Here is a 13,761-nt window from a genome sequence, read left to right on the forward strand (position 1 = left end):
CCAGCTTTGTTTTTTTGTTATTTTTTTTTCACTATTGGTATGGAACCCAGAAGCATTCTACCTCTGAGCTATACCCCCAGCCCTATTTTTTAGTCTTTATTTTGAAGCAGGGTCTCAATGAGTTGCAAAGAGCCTAAGTAGTAGGTGCGGCTGTCCGCAAACCCGATCCTCCTGTCTCCACCTCCCAAATGCTGGGATTACAAGTGTGCGCCACCACACCTGGCTTCAGCTATGTGTTTTATATGAATAATATTGTACCATAGATACTGTTCTTTATTTTGCTTTGTTCCCCCTTGACACTTTTAATGTGTTTGTTTTACTGTGTGTGTGTGTGTGTGTGTGTGTGTGTGTGTGTGTGTGTTATTGGGGATGGAACCCAGGGGCTTTTCTACCTCCCAGCTATACTCCCAGAACTATTTTATACTTTATTTAGAAACAGGGTCTCACTAAGTTGCTGAGAGCCTCACTAAGTAGCTGAGGCTGGCTTCAAACCTGTGTGATCCTCCTGTCTCAGCCTCCCAAGTGCTGGGATTACAAGGGTGAGCCACCACGCCTGGCTTTTGTTTTACTTTTTTTATAGATGCATTTGATCATAGTAAGGAAATTTTTTCTATTTATAGTTCTCTACGTTGTGTATAAAATCATAGGTGGTGTTGAATTTTTTTTTTTTTTTTTTTTTTTGGTGGTACTGGGGTTCCTGGAAGCCTTTCTACCTCTGGGCTACACTCCCAGACCTATTTTTACATTTTTTTAAATTTAGAAACAGGGTCTCCTAAGCCAGCGCACGCGGCTGGCTTCGATCCTGCGCGATCCTCCTGTCTCTGCCTCCCAAGCGCGGGGATTACAAGCGTGCGCCACCACGCCCGGCAATCTAAATCTTTTCTGCATTATTAAAATAATCATATTGTTTGCTCCCCATAAATTTGTAAAGATTGACTTTCTAATTTTAAGCCATCCTACACTGGCTGCAGTGATTCACAGCTGTAATCCCATCTCTGGGAAGCTGAAACAAAAAGATCACAGGTTTGAGACCAGCCTTGGCAATTTAGCAAGACCTTGTTTCAAAATAAAAAATAAAGCCAATACTTGGGAGCTGAGACAGGAGGATTGCAGGTTCAAAAATAGCCTCAACAAGTAATGAGACTCATCAACCTAGTGAGACCTTGTTTCAAGACAAAACGAAACAAAAGAGCTGGAGGTATAGCTCAGAGGTAGAATGCCCCTGGGTTCAATCCTCAGTGCCACACACAAAAAAAGGGTATAGTGGCTCATACCTGTAATCTCAGCATTTGGGAGATTGGGACAGAAGAATTGCAGGTTCAAGGTCAGCCTCATGAATTTAGTGAGACCCTGTTTCAAAATAAAAAGTAAAATAGGAAGCCGGGTATGGTGGTGCATGCTTGTAATCCCAGCATTTAGGAGGCTGAGACAGTAGGATTGCAGTTTGTGGACAGCCTCAGCTACTATTGATGCCCTTTGCAACTCAGTGAGGCCCTGTTTCAAAATAAAGAATAAGAAATAGGGTTGGGGTGTAGCTCGGAGGTAGACTGTCCCTGGGTTCCATCCCTAGTACCAAAAAAATAAAATAGGGCTGAGAGTATAGCTCAGTTCAACAATGCCCAGGACCAAAAATAAAAAATAAAAAATAAAAATTAATGGCATTTTCCATTCCAGAAAACAGCCTGTTCCAGACCTTCTCTCTCGGGTACCTTTTGTTTCATGCCTCTTTCTTTCTTTTCCTTTCTTTCTTTTCTCCCCCCCCCTCCCCGGTACTGGGGATGGAAACCAGGGACATTCTACCTCGAAGATACACCCTCAGCAGAATTTGTTATTCTTTATTTTGAAACAGGGTTTCACTAAGTTGCAAAGGGCCTCCCTAAGTAGCTGAGGCTGGCCATGAACCTGCAATCATTCTGTTTTAGCCTCCCAAGTATTGGGATTGCAAGAGTGTAGCACCATGCCCGGCCGTTTCATGCCATTTTCTATTCTGGAGAAGTGGCCCTTTTTCTGACCTTTCTCTGGAATGTAACCCCCTTATCATAGCCTTCTATTACACTGTCTCCTCCCTTCCCTAAATAAGCCTCTTATGCTCTCTAGAAAAATAAATAATAAAAATAAAAAATAAAAAGGGAGAGCCGGGTGTGGTGGCACATGCTTGTAATCCCAGCATTCAGGAGGCTGAGACAGGAGGATCATGGTCTGTGAACAGCCTCAGCTACTTAGGGAGGCCCTTTGCAACTCAGTGAGACCCTGTTTCAAAATAAAAAGATTTAAAAAATAGGGCTGGAGTTGCAGATCGAAGGTACAATGCCCCTGGGTTCCATACCCAGTATCGCAAACAAACAAACAAACAAACAAACAAGGCTTGGGGGAGCCAGGTGTGGTGGTTCAAATCTGTAATCTCAGTATTTGGGAGGCTGAGACAGGACGATCATAAATTTGAGGCCAGCCTCAGCAATTTAATGAAGCTCCCAGCAACTTTAGTGAGACTTTGTTTCAAAATAAAAATAAAATAAGGCAGAGGGTGTAGCGCAGAGGCAGAACACCCCTGGGTTCAACCCCAGCACCAGTAAATATATAAATAGGTTTGGGGATATAACTTAGAGATGGAATATTCCTGAGTCCAGTACCAAAAAATAAAAATAAGCCATCCTTGCATTCTAGGATAAACTCAACTTAGTTATAATATACCATTATATGCTACTGGGTTCATTTTATGTCTAGAACTTTTTTTTTTGCAGTATCCTGAACTACATCCCTAGCCCTATTTTTTATTCTTCATTTTGAAACGGGGTTTCAGTAAGTTGCAGAGGACCTTACTACATAACTGAGGCTGGTCTGAACTGGGATCCTCCTGTCTCACCCTCTCAAGTACTGGGATTACAAGCATGTGCTACACACCTGGCTGAGGGGCTAAGTTTTTAAATACATAGTCAATTTCTTTAGGAGTCTATCCAAGTTTTCTGTTATAAGACTCAGTTTTAGCCGGGCGTGGTGGTGCACGCTTGTAATCCCAGCATTCGGGAGGCTGATTCGGAGGATCATGGTTCACAAATAGCCTCAGCGACTTAGTGAGGCCCTCTGCAACTCAGTGAGACCTGGTTTCAAAATAAAGAATAAAAAGCCGGGCATGGTGGCGCACACTTGTAATCCCCGCTCTTGGGAGGCGGAGACAGGAGGATCGCGCTGGTTCGGAGCCAGCCTCACTGGCTTAAGAGAGCCTGTTTCCACATAAAAAAGTTTAAAAATAGGTCTGGGAGTATAGCCCGTGGGAGTGTATCCCGGAGGTAGAAGGGCTTCCAGGAACCCTAGTACCACCAAAAATAAATAAATAAATAAATAATAAAAAATAGGGCAGGGGGTGTAGCTTGGAGGTCGAATGCCCCTGGGTTCCATCCCCAGACCCGCAAAAAAAAAAAAAAAAAAAAAAAAGAGTTTTGATAAACTATGTTTTTAAGGTATTGACTCATTTTGTTTACGCTTTCAAATTTACTAATATACAGTTATTTCTAATATCCTTTAAGACAATTGCTATCACTCTGTGGCTATACCTTGTTTTTATTTACAATATAGTTTAGTTCGTTTTTTCTTTTTCCAGCTTGTTAAAAGGTTGACTTTTAGCCAGGTATGGTGACCCATGCTTGTAATCTCAATACTTGGGAGGCTGAGACAGGATGATAACAAATTGGTGGTCAGCTTCAGCTACTTATTGAGGCCCTCTGTTACTTAATGAGACTCTGTTTCAAAATGAACAATAAATTATAGGGCTGTGGGTATAGCTTGGAGGTAGAATGCCCTTGGGCTCGATCTCCAGCACCACACACACACAAAAAAAGGTTGACTTTTACTTTTCAGTTTTTCAAAGAGCCAGCTTTTGGGGAGGTACTGGGATTGAGCCCAGGGGCATTCTACCTTCAAGCTAAATTTTCAGCCCTTTTTATTTTTATTTTTGAAACAGGGTCTTACTGAGTCTCTGAGGGTCTTGCTAACTTGCTGAGGCTGTCCTTGAAACTGGGATCCTCCTGTCTCAACCTTCCAAGTACTGGGATTACACACATGTGTCACCATGCCTGGCTCCCCCAGTCCCTCCCTTTGGTGGTACTGGGGATCGAGCCCTGGAATATTCTACCTCCAAGCTACACTCCTATCCCTATTTTGTTTATTTGGAAACAGGGTCCCCCAAAATTGCTGAGGCTCATGCTAAATTGCTGAGGCTGGCCTTGAACCTGAGATCCTCCTTTTTCAGTCTCCCAAGTATTAGGATTATAGTCATGGACCACCATACCCAGATCCCCTAGTCATTTATATTTTTAATTATTTTTTGTGTTACTAGGGATGGAACTCAGGAGCCTTCTACCTCCGGGCTATACCCCCAGAACTATTTTATTTCTATTTGGAAACAGGGTTTTGCTAAGTTGCTGACAGCTTCAGTAAATTGCTGAGGCTTACCACAAATCTGCTCTCCTCCTGTCTCAGCCTCCCAAGTACTAGAATTACAAGCATGCCTCACCATGTTTTTAATTTTCAAACAGGATCTTGCTAAATTGCCGAGGCTGGCCTTGAACTTATGATCCTCCTGTCTCAGCCTCCCAAATACCGAGATTAGAGGTGTACACCACTAAGCTAGGCTACAAAGAACCAGCTTGTATTTCCTCAATCCTCTATATTGTTTGCTTCTGTTTAATTGATTTCTGCTTGTCCTTTATTTCCTCCTTTCTTCTAGGTTCTCTAGGTTTCCTCTTATGTTCCTTTTACAACTTATTTATTCGGATGTTCAGCTTGTTGATGTGTTGGTTACTTAGGCTGCAGCTCTAGACTCCAGCCTTACAAACCCAACTGCCTACTCAACATCTTCACTTTCACACCATTAGAGTGGGGGCCATCTCAAACCTAATATGGCCAAGTGAGACTTTTTTTGGCAGAACTAGGAATTGAACCCAGGGCCATTCTACCTCTGAGCTATACTCTGAGCCCTATTTTTTATTCTTTATTTTTTAACAGGGTCTAAGTTGATGCAAGCCTCACTAAGCAGCTGAGGCTGGCCACAAACCTGCGATTCTTCTGTCTCAGCCCCAAAGTACTAGGATTACAAGTATGTGCCATCACTTCTGCTCAAAAGAGACTTCTTGATGTGCCCCTCTGAAAATGTGCTTTTCCTATAGTTTGCCCATCATGGTGAAAACTATTCACTCCAGTGCTCCAGTCCAAAATGGGCATTATCTTGTTTCTTCTTTTTTTCTCATGTCCTACATCCAAAAAATTATGAAAATGTATCTTGAATCTCAGAACTTCACTGTTACCACTCTAGTTAACGCCACCATCATATTTCCCTCTCCCCTCTCTGCCATCGCCAGGACCAGTTCTCCACTCTCTACCTACAACATAGGACTGATGATGTCAGCTCCTGACTAAAAATCCTTTTAGGGCTTCTCATCAGCCAGGTGCAGTAATTCCAATACTTGGGAGGCTGAGACAAGAAGGATCATGGGTTTGAGGCCTGTGTGTGATAAGTTAGTGAGACACTGTTTCAAAATTTAAAAAAATAGAATGATCTAGGGTGTATTTGGAAGACTGAATGCCCCTGGATCAATCCCCAGTACTAGAAAAAAAGAGTTCTCATCTCAGAATAATCTCCCAGTTCCCATGACAGTCCAGGCCGCCATATTCCCTATCATCCAGCCACGCTGACCTCTTTATTAGCTTCCAACATTCAAGGCATAGTCCGTCCTCAGGGATTTTGAACTTGCCTGGAATGTTCTTTCCCAAGATCCCATATGGGAGATGGAAATGAGGGCAAAAGCCAGTGGATATCTAAATAGTGCTCATTTCACACTTGCTTTCTCGATCTCAAAGCCCTTATCTCTATGTAAAATTGTATTTTATACTTCTGTGTATGTGCAGTATGGATCTTCCCCACAAGAATGTTAGTTTACTGTCTTGTTCAGTGCTGTCCATACAGAGTCAATAACTGTGCCTGAACTCAGCGGGTATTCATTAAATAAAAGGGAGTGGGAAGCCAAATCAGAACCAGAATTTTCCTTGTTGAGCATAAAATAAGCACAAGGAACAGTGCATGGATTGGATGATTGGTATTATGTGTTGGCTAAAACTTTTCTCATATTTTTAAATATTTTCCCGAAACAGAATTTCTGGATGTTAGCTCCAAGACATGTCTTACAGGAAGATGACTGCTGGATTCAGCTTCCAAATTAGGTCTTCCAGGCAAAGCTCAGAGCTGCTTCCTCTGTGCTCCCACTGCCCTTTGTACACACCCTCACCAATCCATCTGATCCAGCAATGACAGGTCTCACGCGGCCTTGGCACGCACCTTCTTCCCACGCCAGAGTTCCGCGAAGGACAGGGCTGTGAGCTGTTGTCAGTTTATTCCCCAACCATAAGAGAGTGTGGCACCTGGCAGGCTAAAGTGAAATAATGCAATGGGTAGGCCTCTTAAACTAAGTCTCTCGGTTTGAAACGACGTCAGGTTCCAGGACAGGCAACTCTGCTGCTTGTATTGAAGGAAATGATATTACGAAACTGCCGGCGCAGTAAAAGGCTCAAGGCAGCGTACTCGGTGCGATGGTGGACAGCGAGTCACCCACTGAGTTGGCGCGACGCAAACAAGCACCCAGAGCCTAGGCCTTCCCTTGCCCCAGCATCCTCAAGGGCCCATTAATCCATAACATTTAAATTCCGCCCACTAGTCCAGCCTCTCCGAGCCCAAGCCGCCTCTTTTCCCCAAATGACGGCCGACGGCAACCAATCGGCAGCTGGACAGGGGTCCGCCCCCTTTCCCTGGCCGAAATGGACAGAAACTCCCGCCAATTGAGGGTGTCGCCGCTGAGACCCTGCCCCAGCCTGCCTGCCCCAGCCAATGGAGGGCAAGCTCGCTGCGGCGCCGGAGGCGGGGTGCGGGCGCGCAGGTGCAGCAGCGCGCAGGCTAGCCGGGAGGGCGGGGCCCGACGTCGGCCGTGCGGGGTCCCGGCGTCGGCGGCGCGCGCGCTCCCTCCTCTCGGAGAGAGGGCTGTGGTAAAAAGCCGTCCGGAAAATGGCCGCCGCCGCCGCCGCCGCGCCGAGCGGAGGAGGAGGAGGAGGCGAGGAGGAGAGACTGTGAGTGGGACCGCCGCGGCCGCGGACGGGGACCCTTGCCAGGGGGCGGGAGGTAGGGGCGGGACGTGGCGCGGGAGGGGCCCGCGGGGTCGGGCGACACGGCTGGCGGATGGCGTCCCTCCTCTCTACCCTCCCCCTCCCTCCGGTGTTGGTTCTCCTTTCGGCTCGTCACCCGCGTTCGCGGGTGACCGTCCTCGTCGCGGTCTCTCCGGGGCCACCTTCGCTTGGAGCCCACCTCCCGCCTGCCCGCCCTCTGTGCGCATCCCAGCCCCGCGGGCGCCCGCGTCGCCCGAGCTTCTACTGTCGAGGCTGCGCGCGCTCCTGCCCTTCTTGGGGCTTCGGGCCGCGGCGCTGTCGCGTGCCCGCGGCCCCGGCCTCTCCCTGGATCGCGCTCTCCCCTCTCCCTCCCTCGCGCGCCCCCTCTCCCGTTACTCGGCCCCCCCACCGTCGCGCGTGCGCAGTCCACCTCCCGTCGGGAGAGTGCGCCACAAGGGCTCCTGCGCTCTCACCCCCATCTCTGGGCTTTGCCTCCCCTCGTTCTCGCCCATTCCTTGACTTTTTGCCCCCACCGTGAACAAATCAGCCCACCAGCTTCTTTCCCCATCTCACAGGAATAAATAGGTGGGCATTATTGTCCATCCACAAAAGAACTAGACATTGTGTTCCTGGGTTCCACAACTCATCATAAAGAGGTGGTTACAGTCCCCATCAGGAATCGTGGGTAGGGTACTGAGAGTCCAGCCGCATCTGGGACTCTTCGGTGCCCCTGGGTGCTCAGAGGTTCTTCGGGGCTGCTGTGGCTTCGGAATATGAGCGCCCTCCCATCCTACCCCCCCCCCCCTTCGTCGGCGATCTTCCAGTTACATAAGTGAGTGGGACATAGTATCTAACGGGCTCCTTCGTCCTGGAGTGCTCAGGATCACCAGTACCAACCAGATGGGGCAAGTTCATTGCATCGCTGTGACTCCTATCTATTGTCTCTAAAAGTTTATTCTGTTTAGTTTGATTATGACTGAATCACTCAAACTGAAATTCAGGTGACTTTATGTGACAGTGGCAGTGTTTCTATGGTTTCATACTGAAGACTTAAGGTCATTGTAAAGAGTCTAAAAAGATTGTTCTCATAGAGGAGACCCTTTATGACATTGATAAATACGCCCCCGAGTCGGAAAGCTTGCTGGGAATACCTCTATAGCGGTTGTTTCTGTTGTGAGCGTGTTCGGGTGTGGGTTGGTCATAGAAGAGATGGGCTCCACCACAAAATTGATATTCCTGACTCATGGTCAGGCAGATGTGTGTTTCTGGTTATTTTTCCAGGAACACAAATGAGCTCTGCCCAGCCATTTGCACGTTGTGTCTCCAGTGTTTGGGATCATTACCCCAAACGGAGAAGATAGGATCAAATTCAGGGGGTGGTTGGTGATCATGGAACCAAACCTACTGGTGTGTGATGTTAAGTGGCTTTTAGATGTTGTAGGACTCTCACAAGTTTTACGTATTTTGTTATACTATAAAAACAGAGCATATTCCAGACTGGGTAGTTAAATTGCACTGATAAGCAATTATTACTCCAGGGGAGAATTTTGGATTTCATTCCTGGAATTTTCATCTGAATCTCAGCAATTTCATTTAATAACAAGATTAAGCTGACCTCTTGGGTCTTTTGAAATATGCTGGGTCCCTATAAAAAGACACGGTTTGGATTTTGTAGGTCTTTTGGGAATTTCCACCAGGGATTTAGGGAAATAAGCTTATTTATGAGCTTATCAGGATTTCTACTTCAAATTCCAGTCAGGAAGCCTAGGAAACACTTGCTTTTGTTTTCTTACCTGGGTAAGAACCACAAAGAGTACAATCAATCCAGTAGAAGTACAGTTGATTAAAATAAGTTGCCTTAGATCACCCATTTGTGGCAGGTCTTTAGGGGGCTGATCACTGGGGTGCATTCACATCTACGCACAAACAAGTCTTGCTTGACAGTAATGCCATTTTGTACATCTAAGCCCAAGACATGACAAGTTGGGTCTCTGTTTTCATAGTTGACAAAATGTTGACTTCCTCAGATGCCCCTACAGTTCCCTGTTTGTTAAACCTCCAGGCCTTTAAACAGTGCAGGCGGTTTCCAGAATATAGTTTCTCTGCTAAGTGCCTGGTGGCATCTGAAGTCATTGTGTCCTTACAGCTTGAAAAAACATGTAAGGCTTTCTTGCTATTAGTGGCCTATGATACTTTCTTATTTGCTGTTATTAAAAATTTATCTTGCATGCTTTAAACCTAGAATTAACAGGTCTTTGTTTTCACCTGGTAAGAAAGCATCATGCAGTCAGCTCTGACTTCTGTGCTGTCCAAATTCTGAGGTAGGTCTGGGGCAGGTCACAGACCACAGTGTACTTGGAGAGTTATGATAGAGTTTTGCATCTGTATTTACTTGCTTATAATTTCCAGCCAGAGTTGTTTTCTCTGCTTGCCTCTGTGAGACTTAAATGTAGTGGGGCAGGGAGCTAAACTGTGGAGTTTGAAAGAAAAAGTGGCTGAATGAGTTCAATGTGCTGCTGCCCCCATATGAACACTCCTTCTTTCATGTGGAGATGGGATGAGAGCATTTTTAACCTAGAATAAAGAATATCAGAGGTAAATTTGTTAGTTTCTCATTGTTAGTTTCCTCCAATAGGGTATCTACCCTCCAATAGGGTATCTGCCCAGGACTATTTACATGAAAAATGGTGTGTCACCTTTTATAAAGGTGACTGTCAGTGGGAATCTTTCAATTGGCTAAAAGCAGTTTGTCATCAGGCTGCCTTACTTATCTTTGAGGAGGAGGCAATCAAAGAAAAGTTTGACATTTGTAATAACAGTATTTACACTCAGGCAGGTAATGTGTAGTCCTAGCCTGGCGAGGTCTAGGGAGTGTGGCAGGACACCGGCTTGTTTTCGCTGCCTTTCGCTATGGTGACATACGTGCAGACCAGTCTCGTGTGGCTGGAACAGTCTTTTTTAAATTGGGTAACGAGCATTATTGCCACTCCAAAAAAAAAGGACCTTGTCTGCAGTATTTTCATACCATCTCTGTTCAGTCATACTGCTGCTGCCTAGTCATACTGTTGTGTCTTTCCATCATTTTGGGTAGGACCAGTGTAAATGGCTTCCTCTTCTTTGGCTTGCTTATTCAGAAGATGGGCCCTTCTGCCTTCCCTGGAACTCTTCTGCTTTTCTCTTGCAAGGAACTTTATCCTTTTGGTTTCCATTGTTATTTCTTAAATACTTGATCCCACCACTTTGATGGTAGGTAGTATGTGGTATAACTGAGTGGGAGCAGGAATTTGGGGGGGGGGAGGCTGGCATCCCCACTCCAATGTCAAGTGGAGAGGAGAAGGTATGCTCATGCTCATACTGATAGAGAATAAAGCCTTGGCCTTTTTAACTTCCTCAAGGTACGCTCTATTTGGTCTGCTGGTCTTATGGATGTGTGCCTGCCACAGTGTGTAGCTGTTTTGCAGCTACTGCAGGTGTCTGAACTCTCATTATTGGCCCTGAAACTGACAGGGCCAAGCCTTTAGTAAGGATGTGTTTGTCTTTGTTGCCTAAGAGCTGGGAGTGTATTGTTATTTTACATATATTTACTTTATACACATACACCTGCTTTGTTGGGTTTTCATCTGTGTTCCTTTTCTGACTTTTTTCTCCATGAATTATTGAGTTAACTAAAGATTTCAAACTTTCAGACCTGGAAGGAACTTTAGTCAGCTCCTTAAGTTTACAAGTAAAACAACTTGTGGCTTAAGAAGTAACTTTTCCAGGATCTCCTAGCAAGGATACTGATTTGATTTTTATTATACAGGTAACAGAAATATTGTTAACTTCTGAGATTTCAAATCATTCTATGACTTGATTATTTATGAGAATGAGGAGACTTTACTGAACCTTAAAAGGTAATTCTAAGCCTGGCATCGAGGTGTACATGCCTGTAATTGGGAGGCTGAGACAGAAGGATTGCAGGTTCACTGCCAGCATCGGCAACTTAGTGAGGCCCTCAACAACTTAGATCTTGTTTCAAAATAAAAAGTAAAATAGGGCTGGGGGTGTAGCTTGGAGGTAGAATGCCCCTGGGTTCAAACCTCAGTACCACAAAAAATGAGAAGCTGAAGTGTAATTTGGAGGTAGAATGCCCCTGGGTTTCATTCTCAATACCACAAAGATAAATAAATGGATAAAAAAATAACTAAAAGGGCTGGGGATGGAGCTCGGAGGTAGAATGCACCTGGGTTCAATCCCCAGTACCAAGAAAAAAGAAAAGAGATAATTCTAGGTACCAGCCAGGTAACTGTTGACTAGGTGACCAGCTGTAAAGGACTTGATGCTGCCCTTCCTCTGGATTACATTACACGAGTAATTGTGTGAATAGTCTCCAAGTTGTATATGCTAAACTTTTGTTTTTAGTCTAAAGATACACTTGTAGCTGGGCGTGGTGCACACACTTGTAATCCCAGTACTTGAGAGGTAGAGACAGGAGGATTGCAGGTTTGTAGCTAGCCTCAGCTACTTAGTGAGACCCTCTGCAACTTAGACCCTGTTTCAAAATAAAAGAATAAAAACTATGACTGGGGGTGTAGCTCAGAGGTAGAATGCCCCTGAATTCAATTCTCAGTACTGCAAAAAAGTAAATAAGTAAATAAAGATATATGTGCTATTATTGGACTGGTAAGGTATCAGAGATTAGCTAATATGGGACAGTTTAGGTTTTAACGAGGAAATGATGGTTATCTTACCGATAAGAATCCTTTTTGAACATGTGTTCAAAAGTAAAAGAGAAACTATTACACTAATAACGCAGTTTGTTGGGCCTGGAGATTTTCTGATCTGAGAGGCTTAAAAGTGATTGCTCGGAATTAGACTTGTGTGTTTTAGATAATGACTTTGGATTTCCTGGGAGAGCTTGGTGTCCCCCAGTGATTTTTTTCCCCTCTTAGGTCAAAGCCCTTTTATGTGATGTTGCAGCAGCTCTTTGCACCTTCAGCTGCTTGAAAAGGAAGGGAGACTTTGCCTCTGGATTTTTCGTGTTCTTTTAGGGATGATATTTTGATGTTGCAGGTTCTCTTGAAGACAAATTCTTTCTTTGAGTAGATCTGTGTGATGTGGTGGAAGAAATACTTGCCAGAAATCACCACTCATGGTATGCTTTGTAGTGTCAAAGTGTCCCCTAGAGGTGACAAGACTGTGATAGTTTTGATTCTGACAAGCACAAATCTTTCCTTTATTTTAGCACTGCATTATGTGCCAGTAATTTGCAGTTTATTCTTTGTTTTTAGCTAGGTGAACTGGGAAATATAGTACTTTGTCTCTGTGTTTATCTTCAAAATGTCCCATATATCCCTGGGAAAAAGGTTGTGTAGCTCAATGGGGGCTTTCAACTTACGATTTTCTTTGTTTTAGGCTCCATAAAAATACAGACTCACCAGTTCCTGCTTTGATGTGACATGTGACTCCCCAGAATACACCTTGCTTCTGTAGACCAGCTCCAACAGGATTCCATGGTAGCTGGGATGTTAGGGCTCAGGTAAGTAACCTTCCTTTTTTTTTTTTTAGTATATGTCCTGGTTTGGCCATCTGTTTTTAAAAAAAGGAAAAAAAAAGATATATAACTCTTGGACAGTATAAAAGTACCCCAAAGACTAAAGACATAACTGTGCCAAACTGTGCCATATAATAAAAAAAAGTCACTTCCCTGAGCCCTGAAAGGTCAGTTTGGGTAGAGTTACTTGGTAACTACAGCGTGATCTGGGGGCGGGAGTCAGATTAGAGCCGGAACTGGTGATCTGCAACTTCAGTTCACCTTGAAGCAGGTCAGCTGAGCTGAGAATACTTGTCCTGAGCTCTTCACCTGAGCTGCTGCTGTTGCCTAGTGGTCTTCAGCATGATGCTCTGTTTGCTTTGGTTTTGGATAAATGACATACGGGTCAGTGTTAGCAAGCAGTGGTAATGCATTTTCAGCTGTGGAAACGGCGTGTGTTTCCTTAGAAAGATACCATCCTAAAAGTTGTCACAGCATAGTGGAGGCCATGGCTAACAGTTTGTGCTTGCCACACTCCTCTTACAGAAGCTAAAGAGTACACCCAGACATTCAGCTGGCTCTCTGGACTGTAGAGCAGGGTGAGTTTTTTTTTGAAATGCTGGGGACCCAAGTCATTCTAGGTTTGACACTCAGGTGCTGTAGCAGCTGCACTTTGTACTAAATACATACCATTGTGTGGATTGTAGTTTTGTAAAGATGAATTGTTCTTTCTTAACTATCAGACCCAACATCTCAATCTTTTTCTTTTTTTGATCGGTGGTTCTTCCACATTTGATATTTTGACACCTGGATTTCAAAAATTCCTTGTGGCAAAGCAGAATGTTCCAGTTGAATTTTCGCATTTATTTTCCTATTAAAAACGTTAGTTTACACACATGCTGCATTGTGATTCTAGCCAAGACCCAAGGAGCAAATTGGGTCTCTCTCTATAGCGATTTCTGATACCTTAGTATAAAGCTATTGCAGATATTCATAACGAATAGCCCATTTGGGAATTATATGAGGAGTTTGGGTGGAGGGGAATAGAAGGAATGGAGGGAAATGAAGACCATACTGCCTCCACGTCCTAAATTTGGTTCTGT

The 13,761-nt window shown here is 44.6% G+C and overlaps 1 protein-coding gene across 1 annotated transcript in view; it reads left to right on the top strand.

The window, feature by feature from the left end:
* Positions 1-6,949: 6,949 nt before the first annotated feature.
* The window catches only part of MECP2 (methyl-CpG binding protein 2), a gene marked incomplete at its 3' end in the record, with an annotated part of 86,173 nt that continues 79,361 nt past the window's right edge, over positions 6,950-13,761 (top strand). The window contains exon 1 of the mRNA XM_080719062.1: positions 6,950-7,110. Within this exon, the coding sequence (XP_080575188.1) occupies positions 7,049-7,110 (62 nt within the window). The 5' untranslated portion in view covers positions 6,950-7,048. The remainder of the gene's footprint in view (positions 7,111-13,761) is intronic.

This window comes from Muscardinus avellanarius (genome assembly GCF_963383645.1).
Source record: "Muscardinus avellanarius genome assembly, chromosome: X".
Taxonomy (NCBI): Eukaryota; Metazoa; Chordata; class Mammalia; order Rodentia; family Gliridae; genus Muscardinus; species Muscardinus avellanarius.